The sequence below is a fragment of the Siphateles boraxobius genome, unplaced genomic scaffold (assembly GCF_051911475.1).
Source record: "Siphateles boraxobius isolate OS27281-9 unplaced genomic scaffold, OSU_SipBor_1 77, whole genome shotgun sequence".
Classification (NCBI taxonomy): Eukaryota; Metazoa; Chordata; class Actinopteri; order Cypriniformes; family Leuciscidae; genus Siphateles; species Siphateles boraxobius.
Window position 1 is genome coordinate 9,521,114 of NW_027509205.1, and position 22,975 is coordinate 9,544,088.

At 38.9% G+C, this 22,975-nt stretch overlaps 1 protein-coding gene across 9 annotated transcripts in view; it reads left to right on the top strand.

The window, feature by feature from the left end:
• fmnl3 (formin-like 3) overlaps nucleotides 1-22,975 on the top strand; it is a 56,081-nt gene that overhangs the window by 26,256 nt on the left and 6,850 nt on the right. For 5 of the 9 annotated variants that reach the window (XR_013198365.1, XM_077218774.1, XM_077218777.1 and 2 more), the window contains exons 2-24: nucleotides 1,886-1,969; nucleotides 2,805-2,885; nucleotides 3,998-4,074; nucleotides 8,487-8,570; nucleotides 8,902-9,036; nucleotides 10,242-10,350; nucleotides 10,577-10,653; nucleotides 11,754-11,847; nucleotides 12,757-12,831; nucleotides 12,922-13,032; nucleotides 13,224-13,373; nucleotides 14,372-14,473; nucleotides 15,733-16,072; nucleotides 16,921-17,004; nucleotides 17,198-17,322; nucleotides 17,415-17,617; nucleotides 17,710-17,944; nucleotides 18,265-18,333; nucleotides 18,433-18,513; nucleotides 18,604-18,733; nucleotides 19,758-19,918; nucleotides 20,003-20,104; nucleotides 20,830-20,922. Coding sequence is in view for 8 of the 9 variants with exons in the window: in XM_077218774.1 (XP_077074889.1) it covers nucleotides 1,886-1,969; nucleotides 2,805-2,885; nucleotides 3,998-4,074; nucleotides 8,487-8,570; nucleotides 8,902-9,036; nucleotides 10,242-10,350; nucleotides 10,577-10,653; nucleotides 11,754-11,847; nucleotides 12,757-12,831; nucleotides 12,922-13,032; nucleotides 13,224-13,373; nucleotides 14,372-14,473; nucleotides 15,733-16,072; nucleotides 16,921-17,004; nucleotides 17,198-17,322; nucleotides 17,415-17,617; nucleotides 17,710-17,944; nucleotides 18,265-18,333; nucleotides 18,433-18,513; nucleotides 18,604-18,733; nucleotides 19,758-19,918; nucleotides 20,003-20,104; nucleotides 20,830-20,922 (2,802 nt within the window). In the remaining variant the exon portion in view is untranslated. The remainder of the gene's footprint in view (nucleotides 1-1,885; nucleotides 1,970-2,804; nucleotides 2,886-3,997; nucleotides 4,075-8,486; nucleotides 8,571-8,901; nucleotides 9,037-10,241; nucleotides 10,351-10,576; nucleotides 10,654-11,753; nucleotides 11,848-12,756; nucleotides 12,832-12,921; nucleotides 13,033-13,223; nucleotides 13,374-14,371; nucleotides 14,474-15,732; nucleotides 16,073-16,920; nucleotides 17,005-17,197; nucleotides 17,323-17,414; nucleotides 17,618-17,709; nucleotides 17,945-18,264; nucleotides 18,334-18,432; nucleotides 18,514-18,603; nucleotides 18,734-19,757; nucleotides 19,919-20,002; nucleotides 20,105-20,829; nucleotides 20,923-22,975) is intronic. The other 4 variants (XM_077218778.1, XM_077218779.1, XM_077218780.1 and 1 more) reach the window with 1 other exon arrangement.

Consider the following 22,975-nt stretch of genomic DNA (forward strand, 5'->3'; position numbering starts at 1 on the left):
ACACCCCACAACTGACTCAGCTTGTGTTCCACCATTAGAGACATTCACTTACTTATCTGTTTGTAGTGCAAACGTGACCTGAAATAAGAGTATAGGGCTATGTGCAATGTCCTGCTAGGAAATGGCATGAAGTACAATCATTTATGTCAGTAGAACAATATCATTATTATTATAATCACACTGATTTTTGAGAATTGTGAGAACATACAGTATATCACTTAGTCTACAGTTCAAAAGTTTGGAGTCAGTAAGATTTTTATATTTAAAGAAATTAATAGTTTTATTAAGGAAGGATGCATTAAATTGATCAAAAGTGCAGTAAAAACATGTGTAATGTTACAAAAGATTTTAATTTCAAATAAATGCTGTTTCTTTAAACTTTCTATTTATCAAAAAATCCTGAAAAAATGTCAGTTTTCGTAAAAACTATTAAGCAGCACAACTCTTTTCAGCGTCTTCAGAATGATCATGTGACACTAAACACTGGAGCAATGGCTGGTGAAATCTTTGCCATTACAGGAAAAAATGTCAATATATTTACATTTGGTAGACACTTTTATCCAAAGCAACTTCATGGTGAACAGTTTACATTCTTATCAGTTCTTGCTTTCCATAGGAATTGAACCCATGACCTTAGCATTGCCAACGCTCTACTGTTTGAGCTACGGGAAATATATAAAGTATTATTTGTTAATAAATGCAACCTCATGAGCATTTTTTCCCAAAGCATTAAAATTTTTTACCAACCCTCTAGAAAATTTTATTACATAAACGCAGATGCTAGTTCTCGCGTTTGTCTGTAGTTAATAAACTTCAGTAATCTAGGAGGTGACAGAGTTACATTCAGATGGCTGTGCTATATAACCGAGTGTGTTAATATTCACGCAAGTTTTTATAAACATACTGACTTTAACAAAGTTCCTTTAAGATAAAAAGTTTAAGTTATTTCACTCGGCGGCCATCTTTGAAGTGCAGCTCCTATCTCTTTGATTGGGGAAACATCCAATTCTCTAAAAATGTTCACCAAGCTTACAATTGAATTTCATATTTGAAATCAGCAATGAAATCTGACAACAATTGTCTCATAAATTTTGTTTCTAAATATTCTAATCATTACAAAAAAAACTGCAGTTTTCAGGCTATGTATGTATGTACGTACTGTACATGTATGTACTTTCTCCCATTCGTAAGTAATAGGAGTGAACCGTCTTTCTGTATATAAAGTCTTTGACTTTAGTGAAGTTGCAAGCAAGGTTCTATTTAGCTGTTGCTCCGCTGTAAAAGAAGTTTACACTCATGTTCATAATATCAGCTCTTGCGGCACATTGTGTGCTCTGATACACAGTAACACAGCGACGCACAAAAATGAACTTCAGTAGAAGCATCTACTTTTACGTAATTGCTTGATTCCGGAAAAAAACTTTGGCCTGTAATTAATCCTGCACTTGAATGCTACTTCATGAAATGCAGTTTGTTGTGTAACTTTGTAACAACCCCTTAGTAAACACAAAATAACACACTATAACTATTCGGAACACTATAGTAACTGTATAGCAACACCCTGGCAATCACCCATAATTGTGGCAGTGAGTTTTGCAAAGGTAAGCACTGCTCATAATTTCCTTCATATAGTTTGAGATGGAGGAATTGGTACAAAGATTTTCTTGATGTCTGACTCTGAAGATAAATATGATATTTAACACAATATAAGAAGGAAGCACAGGATGTGAGATCAGAGATTGCAGGGTTTCTCATGTCTGGTTAGAAACCACTGTGACCCAAAGAAAACGAGCACAGAGACGTCTGCAAGGTCGTTGTCATGGGTACACGGAGGAATAGATGACTTCCTGTGTGTTCTGATGCAAATGCGCTCTCTGTTTTTCAGAACTCTATGAACCTGCCGCCAGATAAAGCACGTCTCCTCCGGCAGTACGATAATGAGAAGAAGTGGGACCTCATCTGTGACCAGGTACAACCTCCACAGTGACCCACTTTTATGCCACACCTTTGCTTCTGTAATGCAGTCCAGAAGAACATGCCTCCAAGAATTGTGTCGTCGACATGACCTTTAAAAAATTATTATTAACAAGTTAAGAGAACAATTTGCTTGGCATTTTATAGCCACTTAGAAAGTTATATAAGATTTTAATTATTTCTTACACAAAAGAAAATGTAAATTACAGGATTCTGAATGACAGGATATCATTTAAAGGAACAGTACACTAAAAAATGAAAGTTCTGTCATCATTTACTCACCCTCATGTTGTTTTAAACCCATATTCGTCTATGAAACTTCTTTTCCATGCAGTTAAAATGAACGGGGACTGAAGTTTTCCATGAGTCATATGGATTATTTTTATGAACATTTTATGGTGATTTTGGTCCCCATTCATTGTAATTGCATGGAAAATAGCATCCTGTACAGTCTTTAGAATTTCTCCTTTTGAGTTCATACTGTCTTGCTGGCTTGGAATGACATGAGATCTTTTAGAGAAACTGTCCCATTAAGTAAAATTGCACGTCTTGTTAAATACAGGATCATTTAGAAAAAATGATGACTTCAATGTCTTGTAAAACTACTATTTATAGACGTCTAGTCATGCATCTTGACAAATCTGAAGTCTGTTGCTGAAAAAGGGAGTTCATAGTTACAACAACAAAATAGTTTTAGAATAATGTTTTTTAAACAAACAACATGGAATGTTAAGAGTAGGTGTATGTGTTAGATAAAACAGAACCATCATATTTTATCGGAGATGTTTAATAATCTGTGTTTAACTTTCTCCCCCTCTTCTGTGTGTTAGGAACGTTTCCAAGTGAAGAATCCTCCACATACATACATCCAGAAACTACGTGGATATTTAGACCCAAGAGTCACACGCAAGGTCAGCGTCATCCTCTAGAAAATATAACCAATTTCTGTTTTTCAGCTGGTTGCATGTGAACATGATTTACAGCAGTTAAAGTGTTTGTGTTGTGAGAAATCAAATTGCCCTGCATCTCTTTTAGTGAATGTTCTTTTTAAACATATTGTAACTTTGAAACTTAAAATTTTCTTCCCTGTACAAAAAGACTTTCAATTGAAACTGAACTGGACAATTGGCTTGTTCTTAACTTCCACCATTTACTGAAGACAGATGAATTCTTTACATAGAAGACTAAAATCAACAGCAGAGAAAAATAGCCCCTTTAATTCTAAAGACAGGGAAGAAAATGGTAAAGAATATACATATGTAAAAAAATGTTATATACAATATATAAATCGTTTAAAATTTTTGGGTCAGTAAGATTTTATTTAATTCAGCAAGGATAGCCTACATTACATTTAAAATCAAAGACATTTGTAACATTGCAAAAGATTTCTGTTTAATACATAAATGCAAATGAATGCTCATCTTTTGAACTCTTTATTCATCAAAAAAAAAATCCTTAACAAATGTAGCACAGTTTCTACAAAAATATTGAGCAGATAAACAGTTTAACTGTTTTCAACATTGATAATAAGAAATGTTTCTAATTCAAAGCAAATCAGTATATAAGAATGATTTTTGAAGCTTCATGTGACACTGAAGACTGAAGTAATGATGCTGAAAATTCAGCTTTGCCATCACAGGAAGAAATTACATTTCAAAATATATCAAAATAGAAATCAGTTATTTTAAACTGTAATAATATTTCACAATATTACTGTTTTTTTAACTGTATTTTAGACCAAACAAATGCAGTCTGGCTAAGAATAAAAACCTTCTCCTAAAAAACATTTAATGATCTTACGGACCCCAAACTTTTGAATGGCAGCGTATGTGCAGGGCATTAGTGTTGACATATTTTAATCACTAAAAGATTAACAATAAATGTTGTTTTACCCGGCACTAGTTCGTGTTATTGAAATGTTTATTGAAACTAGTTATGAAAATGTTTAAAAATATCTTTATTCTGGTGAAGTTGCAGAGTTTTCGCCCAACATGCCGATAATCATCAGTGTCTCTTTGTGCAGAAATTCCGCAGGAGGGTTCAGGAATCCACTAAAGTCCTGCGAGAGCTGGAGATATCGCTGAGAACCAATCACATAGGGTGACTAATTCCTGTTTCCTCTCATTTACATTTATTCATGCTTTTATCCAAAGCGACTTACAATTGCTATATTATCAGAGGTCGCACGCCTCTGGAGCAACTAGGGGTTAAGTGTCTTGCTCAGGGACACATTGGTGTGTCACAGTGGATTCGAACCTGGGTCTCTGACACCAAAGGCATGTGTCTTATCCACTGCACCATCACCACCCCATTTAATCCTTCTTTTACTTCTCTTCGTCTTGTGCTGATCTCTACAAATACCCTTCCCAGCAATCACCCGGAGTAACATCCAATGATCTTCCAGTAACCAATGCATTGAGGTTATGAGGCTCCTGTATACAGTGCGGGGAACAATAGCACTTCTAGTGGTATGGGTGGGAAGCTGTGGTATTGTTTGGCTTTCCCCCTCTAAAGAATCACTCTTTCTTTGTTCTTCCTGTTGTAGAAAGCTAGAGGTAGTGTTTGCCCGTGCACAAATCCCTGCTGTTGGGCTGTTCTGCCAGCTTCCCTGTGCTTATAGCACTGTCTGTAGACCTCGGCAGAGTCCAGATGGTTTTTATTCATCTTGTCCCTCACACACAACCCCCTTAGCAGCTTTAGCAAGCAGGAAGCTGAGTAGTGTATGCCGGAGAGCCAGGAAGCCTGGAGCATCTAACAATGTATGAAAGGACACGTACACAGACACACACACACACACAAAGGTTTATAACTCACATTGATAAACACAGACAAAACACTGACACAAATCTGCAACACAATGAGGTACATTGAAACATTGACAACTGGGAACATCTTTTCACTGTTTATATTCCGCTTTCAAGGACACACACACACTTATATATACAAAAAACAATGTGTTGTGAAACTGTGACGCCATTCAACACACAACTGCATGCTTTGTTACATCCGTACCAACTGGATGAACCCATACACACAAGCGATGGGAAGTAACTAACTAGCAGTAGTGCCATTACTAACTTTACTGCATATTTTAATTGTCCAGCTGTTTTAAATATTACAAAATGCTACAGTGACATATTACAAAATGTCACATTGTATTGTGCATTATAATAGACAGTTGAGAGAATAAAGTCAATAATCAAACACACTCACACTCAAAAAGCACTGGAACATTTTTATTTATTTGTTTGGACCATGCAAATTAACGATTCAAAAATAATGCTTCATCGGTCTCCACATAGTAGCAAATAATTTTACATGTTTTTTGTGGCAAAATATTCAGTTACACGCTGCCGTTTGGTGCTATATTTTTAACTCAGTTATATAAATTAGGTTGCATTCTAGTTTTTGTTTGTGTGAACTTAAGTCTGTTTATTTTAAGAGAAGTTCAATGAACTTGAACAATGAACAATGATCAATTCAATGCTAATTTACACTAAAATAATATTATTTAAATGTATATTATTTATTCAATGTTTTATATCAGTTATGATTTATTAAGTATTATCATTTTGTTTTATTAATATTTTAACATTTTATAACAGCAAATTATTTGTTAGATGTGCGTAGTTCAGCTAATGTCACGAACACTCAGTTATCTTTGATTTTTGATTCTTTTTCATGGACTTTTAGTTTGTTATCTTCAATCACATGTGTTTCTTTAGGCTTGTTTGACTTGAACCGGCGCTGCACAGACCGATCGGTGAATGCCATCAAAGTTCCTCGAGAGCGAACAGAGTAGACGGCTCCGTATGCTTTTGAATCGCTCTTGCGGTACTTTGATGTCATAAACCGATAGGTCTGTGCACTGAGCACTGAGACCTGTATAGACTGAATTATCTCTCTGTCCTTCATCACTGGTTTAAGAAATCACTACATGGAAATTCACTAAATCGAGAACGATTTCCATCTGCCGCCATCACTGCAGAGATCAGCCAGTCCTACAGCCCCGTTTGCAGCCCTTCGCCGTCTCTGGGGATGCCTTGCTGTGACATCGAGCCTCAGGTCGTTCAACCACCATCAGTGCCCGAGCAAGAGGATCCTACGGCTCTGCCTCCAGCATCTGATCACTTCGCTCAATCTCGGCCTGTCGATCTGTAGACTCCGCCTTGGCTCCTCCCACCTTCAGCTCCAACAGAAACCCTTGGAGTTGCGGCTCCACCGGGTTCCCTAGTTCCACCGGCTCCCCCTTGGTCACTCGTCACTTGCGGGCTGTCAGCTACGCTCCGTTCCTCCACCTCTACGGCTACAGCGGGTTCCTCCGTCCTTTCAGGTTCGCCTCTGTCCTCCGTCACACCGGCTCCTGCCTCAGATGATCATCGCGATCATCGTCTGGATCTCCAGTGCAAGCGTTGTCGCTCAGTTCCATCTGCTCTCCGTCTGCGCCTTTCAATCTTTTGGCCTTGTCACTGTGGTCGTACCCCAGTTGTCGTCAGCCACTGTTACACCTTGGCTCCTCCCTCCCTCGACTCCGCTGTGGGCTGTCGGCACTGTGGCACTCGGGGTCGGCTGCATCGGCCTATCATTGTCATCCTCACGTCACTATTCCTCCATCACACTATCCCTTCGCTGCCCCCTCGCCCATCTCCTAAGCCCCCATCGTCACTGCCTCCCTCATGTTGTAATGGGGGGTATAATGTCACAAACGCTCATTATCTCTATTTTTTCATGGACTTTTAGTTTATCTTCAATCACATGTGTTTCTTTGTCTTGGTTTCCCGCCAGTCATCAGTTGTCATGGACACTCATCTAATCATCACACCTGTTCATTATCATCTCAACCTTCAGTGGTCGGCTGTTGTTCATATTTGCATGTAGACACGGTTACTTTTGCCTTAATCTTCATTGGTTACCTGAGGTTATTGTCATTAAAGAACCCTTTTTGGACTCTCCTCCTCAATCTTGTGACAGCTAACTACTTCTTAAAAAGTTTAAAAGGCGGTAATTTGAATTACTATACATTGAGTAGCTGTTCAAACCTACTGTTTCAAAGTATCTTCATGAACACTCATATACATGCACATAATGTGAGCAAAATCTCAGAAGACACTGGTAAAATATGATTCTGAATTACTTCCTTTGTCTTCTGTGTGAGCCATAAATAACCAATACACTCCTCGCCTGCATTATTAAGAGCTAGGGGTAATGTGTTTCTCATTAAGAACAAAAGGAAAGAATAGGCAGCCCATTTTCACTGACTTTTTGGGGCTGGATGAAATGGAACAGAGGACTGTTTATTGTATGTGTCTGATCCCTGGCCTCTTTCCGATGTGCTACTCCTTGCTTTGCCAAGACAATCTGAAATAGCATCTGGCCGGACAGGAAAAGAGTCTAAAGGGGAGCGGGGAGGCGGAGGTGGTAGACAGGAAGCTGATGATCGAGTGAGCCCCCACCACCTTTTCAATCTGAAAAGTCTGTTTCTTGCTCAGTCCCACTTTTTTGTCTGTCTTTCCTGTGCTCTTTAGGGAGTCTTGTAGATTTTTTTTCTGATGCGTCAATGGGCATTTAACAATAGCGATAGATTTCAACTAATCATTACAGCTTGGGTTTGAGAGGTAAAATAAGAATGAAAATGAGAGACTGGCAGAAAAAAAAGAATGCATGTGTGTATATATAAATGAATGCTTGCTCAGGGGAGGCAGTCTAAACACTCCCACTGTCAGAGATTTAACCTCCTCTCTCAAGCTATGATCTCCACGTTCCTTTGCTCTGCATGGTGGGAATTCCTTTTGCTTTAAGTTTTCCCCCCAGAAATCTGGAGCTAAATGAAGGAAATCTAAAACTAGCCTCTATTCTGGACTTTCCATATTAGACTTGCCAAACCAGTCAACTCTGAGCTTGATTTTAAAGTCAACATGAAACAACATTTGCTACTTCTATAATATAGTGCATTTCATGCAATAGGATATTAAACAATAAAAAGGGGCTTGATGTTATCCACCAGTGATTAATCATTAGCAATAAATCCATGTTCCCTTGTCAGTCTGAGGTTTAAGTTTGATGTCATGTTGACACTCTAGAAAAATAACTGCTTTATTTCTTCACTCCTTTTTATAATCTTTGTCTCTGTCTTTCATATTTTAACATATTTTTTGTCTTTGTTAATCTGATCTGTTTGTTAAAGTTTGGGGTCTGTAAAAAAGATACACAAGAAACATTTATTATTATAAATGTTGAAAAGGATTGTGCTGCTTAATATTTTTGTTGAAAGAGTGAGACATTTTTTCAGGATTGTTTGACAAATAGAAAGCTCGAAAGAACAGCATTTATTTGAAATAGAAATCTTTTGTAAAATTCTAAATGTCTTTACTGTCACTTTTGATCAATTTTATTAGATCCTTTCTGAATAAAAGTAAATATTTCTTACTGACCCCAAACTTTTGAATGGTAGTGTGTATGGAGTGTTTGATTTCAGTAGGATGTTAACATCATCTGTCTTTTTAATGTCGCAGGTGGGTTCGTGAGTTCCTCAATGATGAGAACAGAGGCCTGGACATCCTGGTGGAGTATCTCTCCTTCGCCCAGTGTGCCGTCATGTAAGTGACACACTCTAAAAGCAACCAACCACAGTCAACTTCACAATACGCCAATCCATCCACCATCTTTAGGACATTTAAAAGATCCCAACAAGTAGCCAGGCTTCCGCTGTAGATGAACTGTGATTAATTCACTGTTGTTTAATGATTATGAGGGTGCTGGAGGCCTCGTTGTAGGTGCGCTGCATTTTGTTTTGTGCCCTGCTATATTGTGCTTGGATGGTCCTGTGCGGCTCTCTGCAAAACCCTGGACCCCCTGTTACTGAGCTCTGTTGCTAACCCTCCCCACCCTTACCCCCGCTCTGTGCGGTTCCCTGTGTATGCGGCTCAGGTTGGATTTTGAAGGGCTGGAGATTGGCGAGGACTTTTCGCTGGACAAGGCTAAGTCCTGGAGCAGGTCCATTGAGGATCTGCACCAGAACGGCTGCAATACGCTGGTGCGCTCTGCGCGGCAATCTGTCCTCCGGTATGTACTGGCCTGCTTGTGCTTGCTACGCTCTGCCTCGCTTTAAAACGACTGTATGTCCGCTTATGTGATAACTTGCATTGGTTTGGTTCAGGCTGCTGGTAATAGTTAATAATAGAGACTGTTAAGGTTTTTTATTATTATTATTATTTTATTTTTTTTATAAATTTGAAGAACTGGCACTTTCCAAGAACAGGGTAAAAAGGAGCTTCAAACCTAACCAAATATTTGAAATGCAAATTTCTAAGGCCTCTAAATTATCAACATGATCAAAACTCAATCTACTTCATGCCTTCTGTCATGTGATTAATAGTTTATTCTTTTTTAGCAAGTAAAAAGACCTTTTAGTATCATTTAAAAAAACGTCCATCTTCAGGTCATGGTATATGTGTGTTTTTGCTGTGAAATATTTAATAATTTCTAGTAAACATAAGATTTTTTTTTATCTTTTATATTGTTATTAATATTATTTGGTTAGGGTTGATAACTGCTATTTATATGGCTCTTGAGTAATCTGCTATACTGTTTTAAAGATCTTATTGATTTACATTACAAGCTATCAGAATTTCATTTACAGTTTGGTCATATTAATATCGGCAACTGGCCCAATTTGTATATTTTTGCTCAGTTTGGACCTCTGAATAATACTGTGTTTTTCCCCCCTCCTTAAGAATAAGCTCCAAATTCTCCTGTATCATTTTGAGCCATAAGGGCCTGATGTATCAAATATGATTTTTTAATACAACCTATTTTAATACAGGATTTTAATACAACCATTTAATGTGTTTTAAACTAGCTACTCATCCTAGGTCCATTTTATGTGGGATAATTACTATAATAAATATAATAGTTTTCACATCAAAAACTTTTAGCCTCTTTTTGCATTGTTTCATGAGTAATTCAACCCTATTTGAGGAAAGTGTCAACTATTGTTCCTGACTTATCACATTTAGCTTCCTGTCTCACTTCACTGGTTATAAGAGTGCTCATGCTATGACAGGAACATTAGTGCTTTGCACCGAAACTAGGAGTCACATGCATGCATTATTTTGCCCACTGAGCCAAAGCCACACTTCCTGAGCGTAGACAACTCACACGAATGAAAGTATTTCTTTATGTGGCGTGTATGATTGATTGTTTGTGTGTGTGTTCTGTCAAATCAAACACCGCACTTGTGAATTACTAACTTTGTCCTTTTATTACAGCTATGGCTCAACTGCCAACAGCAAAACCATCAAGAACTCCAGATTAGTCAGTCAAAAGGATGATGTACACGTGTGCATCATGTGCCTCAGAGCAATCATGAACTATCAGGTACAGACCTGAACTGGTCACAAAAACCTCAGGGACGTCTGCTCGTTCTGAAACTGCTTCTTAAAGTAGTGAAACCTTATCAAACACAATAACTATTCCAGATTGTTTTTCATATTGTGTCTGTCCAATTTACAAAGGCAGCACAACATTTTTATTCAATAACCATTGCATTGGGGTAAATGTTTTTTATACTCAAACCACATTGCTTTTTCCTTTCTCACCCTAGTATGGCTTCAACCTGGTCATGTCTCACGCGCATGCGGTCAACGAAATCGCCCTGAGTTTGAACAATAAGAACTCCAGGTAAGAATTAACAGTTTTAAGGTACATTTACACAGAACATGTTTTTATGTTTAAAAAAAATGAGTGTCAGGGCAATGAAATGGGAAAAAAGCAAGGTCTAGACTCTAGAAACATATTGTTTTACTACTTTTAACTTTAGTGCCTCTTTTTTTAAAGTAGTGTCATGAATGAGACAGCAAAAGATTTGAGCGCAGAAGTCAGTCTCGTCCGTGTATACATAAAAAAACAACGGAAAAGCAGCGCAGTGGAATGGAAAAAAGCATTCTGTGTGAACAGTCACTTAATATGTCTTAATATGTCAGGTTTTCACTGTAAATTATAAGATGACTTGATCTTTTTCGGCTCCAAAATCTGTACTTTTAGGAATATTTCACTGTAAAATTACATAAAATGTTTCATTATATCTATTATACTTTTTCGTTGTATAGAATATGGGATCTTACCGTTAACCAATTAACAGGTTTTTACCATAACATTTTTACAGTCTTTTACCTGTAATTTAAAATTATGATAATTGTTTACAGGGTAGGTAACTAACGTAGGAGCCTGTTAAATGCAATACTTTCAGTGGCCTTTAGTTTTCATTAGACTGTGAAGTTGGAGATTAAAGTTGTGCATTTGTTTGGTAAGAATGAACTCTTTAGAGCGGATTACTGTCAGTCTGACTAATTGCATTTGTAGTGAAAGCTTAGATCATTTCAGACTGAAGCATGGAAAAACCCCAGCCTTTGTTACATCTTGAACAGCATCATTCCTTGAGCTCAATGAATCAGTGCACCAATCTATCACTTAATGTTTTCTTGGATTGTGTCATTTCAAAACATCTCTGAAAAAATTACCCCACCTACAATTACTGATACTCAACATCAGACCTGACCCCTATGAGAGGCTCAAGATGAAAGTGCGATATCCCATTTCTGATTTTGAAAATTGTATAACAATGGACACAAAGCTGCTGTTCTCCCTGAAAGATAGATCTAAGCAGGTGTAGGTGGGTGATGATCTTTCAAGTTGGTAATGTTACCCGTCTTATTACGCGAGTCCTGCTCTGCCACTCTAGGCCAGTTGAATGCTCACAGAAGCTTTTGTTCTGCTTATAGAACAAAGGCGCTGGTCCTGGAGCTGCTGGCTGCTGTATGTTTGGTGCGAGGTGGTCATGAAATCATCCTCTCAGCGTTTGATAACTTCAAAGAGGTAGATCCTGGGATATACACACCTGCATGTATATTACAATAACCACAGATGCAATATTAAATGTTACAAAAAGTTGTTTTGTTTTAGTTTGTGCACATACAAAGCCAATTAGCTGGCCTTTTTTTAAATGCATTTGTGGGAAAACACATCTTAAGCCAGTCGTTTCATTAAACCCACATCTTTGATAAAGATCTGTGTTTTGGGGGGAGTGAATTGCCTGCAGACTCAACTGTTCACTCAACCTCTCAGTTTTGTTTGCCTATTCATTTAAATACCGGAAACGGGCCAATTACCCCATAACTGTCCAACTCTATCCTGAGAAAGTAGCAGAGCTAATCAACAGCAGTTGCAACAACGCTGTGAGAGAGACTGAAATAATATGCTGCCTGCAGACTGGCAGAACTAGTCTTCAAAGAGTCTGTGGTTGAACTAACTTTGAATTTAGACTAATGAATTAAACGTTCCACATTTAATTCAGCAGGGCATTATTGACCTAAGCAAGAAACTGATTGAAGTATTTTAAATAGTAAGTAGTATTGTTAATAGCAGCATATTCTGCAAGTTTCCAATCTTCCATGGTGAAACGTGAGCCCTAACGTTGCTCCTTTGCCCTTTTGATCCCCTTCTTTTTCCATAAAGTCTATAAAGAAGTGTGACTTTTTCCTTATCTGAATTCTCCATCTCATCTTCTCTGAAGCCCATAACCTCACACCCTGCTGTTTTGAGAAATAGAAAACTCAATAGTATTTTCTGTTATGTTTGTTCTTCTCAAAGTGTTCAAAGTAGGATGTTTATTTGTGAGGATATTAGAGTTGTAACTATCACACTTCATATTTAACACTTGAAATATCTGACTGTACTCAGGGGGTTACCGTGTTTCTGTGATTGTCTAAATCAAAATATCTGCAGGTTTGTAAGGAGAAGCATCGCTTTGAAAAGCTGATGGAGTATTTCCGTAGTGAAGATGGGAACATTGACTTCATGGTAAGTGCATGAAAGCACTTGGGTATTTTTGTACCTGTTTGCTTGTGCGAGACATGAATGTGTTTAAATGTGTGTGTGTTTGTGTCTCAGGTGGCCTGTATGCAGTTCATCAATATTGTGGTCCATTCGGTGGAGGACATGAACTTCCGTGTACATCTGCAGTATGAGTTCACTAAGCTGGGGCTTGATGACTTCTTGGAGGTATTTAGTCAATGTTAAAAATACTGTAAAATTATTCAATGTTTAAATGGGCAAGTCAAATGTTCAGTGTGTAGATGCTTTTTTATTTGAAATACTATTAAATAATTAAGTCAAACAGAATATATTCTTAAACCACATGATAGAGTAACCACATGATAAAACATTATGAAATCCCTTGTGTTTCCTCGCAGAAATCCAAGCACACAGAGAGTGATAAGTTGTCGGTGCAGATCCAGGCTTACCTGGATAACGTGTTTGATGTCGGAGGTTTGTTGGAAGACGCTGAAACAAAGAATGTGGCCCTGGAGAAAGTGGATGAGCTAGAAGAGCATTTGTCTCATGTAAGAACCATTAGATACTCCCTTTCCTTCCATTGCTAAATGTTATTATTATAAAAAAAAAGATGTAGAATGGTAATAGAATAGCTGCAGTCAAGGGTGGGCGATTTATTAGTTACAATTACCAGTAGAAATTTAATGTGATGGATAATCTTTAGAACCAGAAAAAAACTCAATTTATCAACTAAAATGAGAAAATCATCCTGGGTTACATTAAAAACGACACAGAGCAGATTATATTATAAGAAATAAAACTATTTTTTAAATAATTATATATTTATTGATAATGTTATACATGTATACATGTATAACAATATACATGACTTTGAATTTTTTTTACTAAATTGATCAAATCTATCTATCTATCTATCTATCTATCTATCTATCTATCTATCTATCTATCTATCTATCTATCTATCTATCTATCTATCTATCTATCTATCTTGTCACTTCTAATATTTTAATAACTTCACCCTTATCAGAGTTCACTGAGTGCAGAGGGATCTTAAAATATAATTTATAATCTGACTTGCAGACTGATTGGGCTTAAAAGTGCTTAGTTTAGCGCATACTGGCCTGCAAATCTGAGAATGCAGACAGTGTGAAAACAAACTTCAGATTGTTCCTCTGATCTTGACTCCGTAGTGGGCCTTTCTGCTGGACTATGTTATGCTCATGGCAAAGGTCATGAAATGAACAGAGAATCACACAACAATCCCTTTGCTCTCGCTGGGGGTGGAGGATAGAATTCCCCAAATATTCCACTATGTGTGTAATCTCCACTGCTTCAAAAGTGAAAGTGATGCTGCCTTATCTGCTGTGTCATACTGCTGGAAAAATTCTCTTTATTGACTCGTAAGAGAGTGAGAGACACAGATGAAAGCTTAAAAGGGTATGGGATAGATGTTTATAGGATAAATGCTCTGAACTGCCTCTCTCCTCTCATTTTTGTTTCGCCAGCTCTCACGCTGTCATGTTTGCTCCCTTTATTTTTGTTCTAGGTGACAGAGAAGCTTCTAGATGTTGAAAATGAGACCATGATGAAGGTAGCAGACCTGGAGAAACAGCTGTTACACAAAGACAAGGAACTGTCAGCCATAAAGGTAGGCCACGATCACTCGCTCTCAATCACTTATATCACCTTCACTCATGAGGTTGATATGCAAATAGCTCATATAATTATTTATTTATACATAAAAGTATAACATATAATTTGAATAAGTAATAGGAATGATGATGACAAATTTAATCAAGAATATGTCTTTAGTAAGAACTAAATATTCATCATTTGTAGCTTTTGCATGGTCTGGTTACTAGATGTATAAATGTTTAATAACATTTAATGTAATAAAATACAGTTTTTTTGGACGTTTACCATGGTACAACCAAGTTTTTTAGATGCTGGTATGCTGATTTGCTGCTCAAGAAACATTTCTTCTTATTATTAGTATATTTTTGTGGAAACATTTTTTGTTGTTAAAAAATCTTACTGACCCCAAACTTTTGAATGGAAGTGTATATATTATGACAAATGTATCATTATCGATAAAAAAAGTTTAAGAGCATCATAATATAAATATTTTCTTATATCACTCACACTTTGATTTAATTTAATTTATAGTTACTTATGATGTCATGTAAATTGAATGTAATGTAAATTCTCTATAAAATCTCTCTCTCTCTCTCTCTCTCTCTCTCTCTCTCTCTCTCTCTCTCTCTCTCTATATATATATATATATATATATATATATATATATATATATATATATGAAGAGAGAGAGATTTGGATATCTACTACTAGGGTATTCTTTAAAGCACTGTCAAAGAAAATACCATGGCAAATAATTATGAAAGTCATTTAGTACAGTGGACCCTTTTCAGTTATTAACATTGTAAAGCAAAGTTGAGTATTGTATTGATGGATTCTGACCAACTTAATCTCTTGATATTTTTTCCTTTTTTGGAAAGTCATAAAAATGCTGTTTCATGGATAGTGGAATTTTTCCTTTGCTATTGGGGCAAATGGAAACGCAAAATTATTTTTTGTTGTAGTTTCAGTTCATCATTACAGAAGTGTACCCAACTATAACAACGTTCGCTTCTGAGAACCCCGAAAATGTTAAAAAGATGTTTATATATCAAAATATAGTATCACATACAGTATCATCCAAATAGGTTTTTATGACACACTTTGAATCATAACCAAACAGAATGTGCATGAAGAGAAATATATTTAGTACTCAAAGCAGGACGGACAACCATCTATCCACCATACTATTTTTTGGGGGAAATTACAAATGTTGTATGTACCCCAACATCCTTGACTATTGACTGCTCTTCCTTTCTTCCCATGGTTATCCAGGAGACGTATGAGTCCGCCAGCACACAGGTGCACACACTGCGACGGATGATCCAGGAGAAGGACGCTGCCTTCCAGAGGCACAACAACATCGAGAAGCGGCTGCTGGAGCTGGAGCAGCAGGGCACCATCCGTTTACGCAAGCAGCCTGATGGGGACATTGCCATCGAGGCTCTGGGTGGTGGAGCAGCAGCTGGAGCTCCTCTGAGAGACCTGAACTCACTTACTGCAAGCATGAGTGGGACTGGAGGTCCGGGTGTCACTTCAATCGCTCCTAATGAAGCTGTTGCTCCACCTCCGCCGCCACCACCACCTCCACCGGCCCCACCGCTCCCTTCAGAAGGTACTCAGAGAATAGCCAAGAAAAACAATAGGGTGAATGTGTGTTTTGCATATGAAATTCACTTTATCGTGTGTCACATATATTCATTATGCAATAAGCTATCAAAGATCTTCAAGGGGGTGCTCTTGGAGGCTCAAAGCAGATTTTATGTGACAAAAGATACTTAAATTTGTATGCATGACAATCCCTGCAATTTTACCCTTGTGTATTTGAATTTGCAGTATAAACCTTCCATAAGAGGGATAGAGAGTGAGATACTCACCAAGGCTGCATTTATTTGATCAAAAATAATAGTAATATTTATTTGAAATAGCAGCATTTATTTGAAATAGAAATCTTTTGTAATATTATAAATGTTTAAATTAATTACTGTCACTTACGATCAATTTAATTAATCCTTGCTGAATAAAAGTAATAAATTTTTTTTTACTTAACTGTAGTGTATGTAAATAAAATAACATAGGCGGACAGGGAAAATATTTGATTTGGCACCAGCGCAAGCCCACTGTCAATGGAAAGCGGGTATGTAGGGATTCCCTTGAAGCCCCAGATTATGGAGACTTTATTAGAGTTATTGTAGAATAAGATATACAGAAAAACAAGGCAAAGCTGTGGATGCTGTTTCCCTCTGAGCTACAGACCTTCAAATGTACAAGTCGTTGCACGCTTAGCAGGAAAAGGAAAAGCTAAGGGTGTTTCCTTTAGCTAAGGAGCGGTTTCTGCTGAGGAAGCAGCTGGACTGGAACTAACTAAATATCCATTAAGCTTCTAACTGTTTAGGAACCGTTTTTAAGAGTAAAACTGAAAATAAACACATGCTAATGTATACAATCTCTCTTTTTTTATAGTCGAGTGTGTTCCTATTCCTCCTCCACCTCCTCCACCTCTGCCCGGAACATCACCATCAGTCATCCTTAGTGTTGGCTTATCAGGTAATACCTAAGTAAAAATATTAATAAGAAAATTGTACTACAGTATCTTGGCTCCAATTTGTTGACAAAAAAATATCAAAGTGAGTGACAAATCACTCTCATGATTATATATATACACATATATACTATATATATACATATTCTAAGTTAGTTAAGGTATTGTATGACCCTTATGTTTCTTCATCTCTCATAGCCATACGCATCAAGAAACCCATAAAAACCAAGTTCCGCCTTCCTATCTTCAACTGGGCTGCACTGAAACCCAACCAGATCAATGGCACCGTCTTCAACGAGATCGATGATGAGCGTGTGCTTGAGGTAATATTGAGCGTGAATCAGATTTGAACATATTTTGAGTGTGTTCCCTGAAACCCTCCACTCATCCTAAGTGCTTTTGTTCTGTCGTGTAGGAGTTAGATCTGGAGAAGTTTGAGGAGCTGTTCAAGACTAAAGCCCAGGGTCCTGTGGTGGATCTGTCATGCTCAAAGAGCAAGGTTTCCCAGAAGGCCATTAATAAAGTGCAGCTACTTGATGCCAATCGCTCGAAGAACTTGGCCATCACTCTGCGCAAGGCCAACAAGTCCACAGAGGAGATTTGCAAAGCCATTCAAACGTAAGCACATACTCAAGATTTTCGTCATATTGTGTCTTCATCTTCTCAATAATCTCATCTGAGATGAATATGATGCAACTTCCATGTTGCAGGTTTGATCTGAAGGCCCTGCCGGTGGACTTTGTGGAATGCCTGATGCGGTTCCTGCCTACGGATGCTGAGAGCAAACTACTGCGTCAGTACGAGCGGGAGAGGAGACCTCTGGACCAGCTTGCAGAGGAAGACCGCTTCATGCTCTTCTTCAGCAAGATTGAGCGGCTCACTCAGAGAATGAGCATCATCACGTTTGTGGGCAACTTCAGTGATAATGTCAACATGCTGACACCGGTGAGCAACTATGATGGTCAACAAATGGAAAGCTGGGAATTTTTTTAAATAGATTTTTTATTTTTTATATCGTCATCCTTGTTGTTTGTGGAACAACATTTGAATTCAGTATTTACATTTTAGGCGTAGGCATAGGCGTAGACTTATCAACCTGTCATTAATCTCTGATTTTAGAGTTGTTAGGCTTGTGGTTAAGTATGTTTGTTTGACCTATTCCTGGACCAACATAGATGTTTATCTAGAAACACGTTCTTGCCTATATCATGGTCACCTTGATCAAATCATGAATTGACATCTCTTTAACTCTTTGACATCCACAGCAACTCAATGCCATCATCGCGGCATCAGCTTCAGTGAAGTCTTCTCCAAAGTTAAAGAAGATTCTTGAAGTAAATGTCTACCTGTCTTGTTCATTATAAAGGCTCAAGATCATCTGAAATTTGTCTAGCATTATGCTTAACTGTCTATTTTTTTCCGTCTCCACACAGATCATTCTGGCTGTGGGCAACTACATGAACAGTAGTAAAAGAGGCTCGGTGTATGGTTTCAAACTTCAGAGTCTGGATCTGGTGAGCTTGGTTGTAGAATTGGCTTTCTACATGATGGTGTAGTTAAATCACAGTGCTGTTCTCACTCATGCTTTTGTTGTTCTCTCTCAGCTGCTAGATACTAAGTCTACTGACAGGAAGATGACACTGCTCCACTACATTGCTCTGGTCGTCAAAGAGAAATATCCTGAACTGGCTACCTTCTACAATGAACTGCACTTTGTGGATAAAGCTGCTGCAGGTCTGTGTCCTACAAGGTTGGAATTTGAATTGTTTTTTAAATTAGAAATACAAAAAATGGAATTGTACAGAATGGCAATTCAAAGAAAGTTACACAACAGAGGAAATTCATTATTGCTTTGTGTTTGGCTCCATTTAGAAGCATTTGGGGTAAATTAGAGCATTGAGTTATTTATGAATTTATTAAATATAGTGAAAAATACACTACCGTTCAAAAGCTTGGGGTCAGTATTTTTTATGCCTCTTATGCTCACCAAGCATAAGATCATTAATTTGATCAAAATACAGTAAAACAATAATACTGTGAAATACACCGGTTTTCTATTTTAATATATTTGTAAATGGAATTTATTCCTGTGATGACAAAGCTGTATTTTCAGCATTATTATTCCAGTCTTCAGTGTCTCATGATCCTTCTGGAATCATTCGAATATGCTGATTTGGTGCTCACGAAACATTTATCTGCTACTTAATATTTTTGTTGAAACGAGATACACTTTTTTAGGATTCTTTGCTGAATAGAAAGCTCAAAAGAACAGTATTTATTTGAAATAGGAATCTTTTGTACATTATAATTGTATTTACATTATTTTGATCAATTTATATTGCTGAATAAATGCATTATTTTCTTTAAAAAAAATCTTACTGACCCTAAACTTTTCAATTGTAGTGGATGAATAAATTTGTCCAATAAGGTTTAATACATTAAAGTTATTTTTATAGAATTTATTAATCTACATTAATGTTAATTTATAAATATATTATTGTTCTATTGTTCATTAACTAATGTTAACAAATTATTGTGAGGTGACACCTAAATTTTTATAGGTACCATTTTAAACAATGAGTACAAATGCTATGTAAAGTTTATGGAAAAACCTTTAAGGTATGTGTATGATTATCTTAATGGGTGATCCATAATGAAAAATGAACTGGAAAATCTACTATACAGCAATTATATGAATTTCTTTGGATTAATTTCCATTTTAACTGTAACTACATTCATTTCAAATCTTCGGTGACAGTGTCCCTGGAGAACGTGTTGTTGGATGTTAAGGAGCTCGGTAAGGGCATGGATCTGGTCAGGAGAGAGTGCAGTCTGCACGACCACGCCATACTCAAGAGCTTCCATCAGACCAGCGATACACAGCTGGACAAACTACAGAAAGACGCCAAGACTGCTGAGGTGTCCTTTCTGTCTTTTAGAAAACACTTTCTGACAATTAAACAGTACCAGATTATTTCAAACTCACATTGTATCCACTTACAGGAGGCCTTCAACAATGTGGTGCATTACTTTGGGGAGAGTCCTAAAACCACGCCGCCCTCTGTCTTCTTCCCAGTGTTTGTACGGTTCATCAGAGCCTACAAGGTAATCCATTCAGTTATTCACTCAGCAGTTCTAGGCACAGCACACTAACGGATAATGAATCTTCATATTTTGACAAGGAGTAAACACATTTGTGGCTCTGTATAGTCATCAGGTCAGGAAGAGACTTTTAATTTCTAAGCCTCAGGGGGAAGGTGAACCCGACCTGCTTTCAATTCATTAAGGACAGGAAGGAATCGTCCATATGATCTGCTACCTGGCGTGTTTAGTAAACATGAAGTGGTGAAAGATCTGGCCTGCTAACTGAAAGGTTGTTGGTTGAAACCCTGAATGGACACACACTTTCTATGTGTGTTTATATCCTTTGGCCATCCTAGTTTGAGTGTCTTCCCTGTTGAAGAGTCGGCATCAGAGCGCTGGGGTGGAGTAGCAGACGTTAGTAGAGGGTGAATAACAGGAAGGGGCAGCTGGGCTGAGATTTAAGGGCAGCTGTTCTGTTTAGACTGGGTTTTGCCTTCACCGCCTTTAACCCGGACACACACGCATACACACACCTCTTCCTCACATTGTTCTGCTGGTGGATTTATGAGTCTACATGAGGAACTGAAAAAAGCTCCAAGATCTCTGTGTGTTTGTGTGCGTCCATATTCATATCCCTTCTCAGAGGTTGCTGTGATTATTTAGATGTGAGGTCGTGGCCTGTGTTTTGTGCAGTGTCAGGGCCCGGATCATACTCACATCTCTACCGGAACTGTTGTTTTCTGCAGGAGGCTGTGGAGGAAAACGAACTGAAGAAGAAGCAAGAGGAAGCCATGAGAGAAAAACTACTAGCACAGGAGGCCAAACAGCACGACCCCAAGGTGAAATCTGAACCCGTGAAAAATAACTAAAATACCCCCCAATGATAAAATTGTTTATCATACTAGAATTTAAAGGGTTGGTAACATTTTACAATTGGGTTCCATTTGTTAACATTATATGAATTCCCACTGTAACTCTACACCCTTGCTTCATTTAGTATACACGGATTCATGATTATGCAAATTAGCCCTGTCTCCACTCACTCACACCAGCTGAGAGACCCACTCGGTCAACTCGTATACAAGTCGATTTATCAGAATGGTAATGCGTTTTACGTATCGCTGTCTACAACGTTGGATACAACGGTAATTAATATGATTATCCTTTTGCTTGACTACGTTATCAAACAGCTAATAATGTGTTGCTAATGTTATCTCAGAGCCAGACAGCTATCTTCTAACAATCAGCATCCTTAGAAAGGCTTTGAACAACTTAGAACGTCAGCGGAGAAAGGCCTTTAGTTTATCATAACATCGTAATATACATCACATACATAAATCACCTGCTATATTGCTAAATGTACCTGATTTTTCATAGCAACAGAAAAATATACCGGGATAATCTGGTTTCCCTTTCGTTCAGTCACTGCGAGTTACGTCAGTGAATCACGAAATGGGGCTTTTGCTTAGAAGCCTATCACCTTCGAGTTCTACAAAACAAGCCAATGGCAAGGAAATGCCATGGGTCTGTGGAATTTGCATAGCACAACTCCACCCCACCGTGTGGGTATAAAAGGGACGCTGGCAATCTGGCATTATGTTTTTGCTTCGAGCCAAGAGCTTCTCTTATCTCCTCTGCAAGCCTTTGTCTGAGATCTTCAGTACTACGAGACGAGTGGCTCTCCAGTGTGTTGGTGCAATGGCGTGTTCCAGCGAGATCACATTGCCTGCTGCTGAGCTGTGCAGTGATCTGAGCGCTTCATCACTCTGCTGAGCTTTCCCTCTCACAAAAAGAGCTTGCGCGTGGCACTACTTTTTAAAGATGTCTCGCCCGTGCACTTCTCACGGGCTCATGGAAGAGGTGCGTGCTGCCACCGACCTCGCTCTCTGGGCGACGAAGGTGACCCCACTCTTCCTGGGTCAGGTGATGTCCACTGCTGTGGTCCAGGATAGACACCTCTGGCTAAACCTGGCTGATATGAGAGAGGCTGAGCGAACCTGTTTCCTCAACTCTCCTATATCCCAGACTGGCCTCTTCGGCGGCACGGTTGAGGACTTCGCTCAACAGTTCTCGGCCGCCCAGAAGCAGACTGAGGCCATTAAACATGTTCTGTTCCGGCGGCCAGCTGCTGCCTCCACCCAGCCGCCGGCTCAGATGCCTCAGTCTGCTCGCCGCCGATAGCGCCCTCTTGCGGCTCCCGCCCCTCCTGCCTGGCCCCAGCAGCAGCCTTCACCAGGGCCACGTCATGGAGGTGGCCGCAGGAAGGAGCCCCAGTCTGCTCCAGCCCTGCAGCCTACCAAACGCCAGGCGAAACGGCGCTCCTGACACGGACTGCTCAGAGATGGGCTGCAGTTCTTTCCAGGAGGTGGTAGCAGGGCCACTCCTTTCCCCTGGTGGAGGGCTGGGGGAGAATCTTTTGTTCTCTTCACCCCGCTGCTGGTCTCACAGCCGGCAGCACCCTAATGTGGTTAAAGAAAGAACTGACACCCCCATCTCTGAGCTCCCATTGGCTGCGGATGGCAGTGTGCAACGCTTTGCCTGGCCTCTCTCATCCCCCTCTGTCGCCAGAGCAGACCCCCATGGAACGCTCGTCCTTCCCTGGTCTGCTCTGTCAGAACGTTGGCATATGACCGTGCCCCCACACTGGGACACTCTGTCTCCCACGTCCGGGCTGGTAATTCCGCGTTGCTGCCCCATCAAGTCTGTGGTTCGCATGACCCCGCTGGTTCAGTTCAGCATACTTTCATGTCTCCATACTTCCTCGACACAGACCGTTTGTCACCGTTTTGAGTCACCGTTTTGAGGGGCAGGCATACCAGTACACGGTTCTCCCATTCGGGTTAGCACTATCACCTCGCATCGTAAGTCTCCTCCGAGCATGTGTCTTTCCCT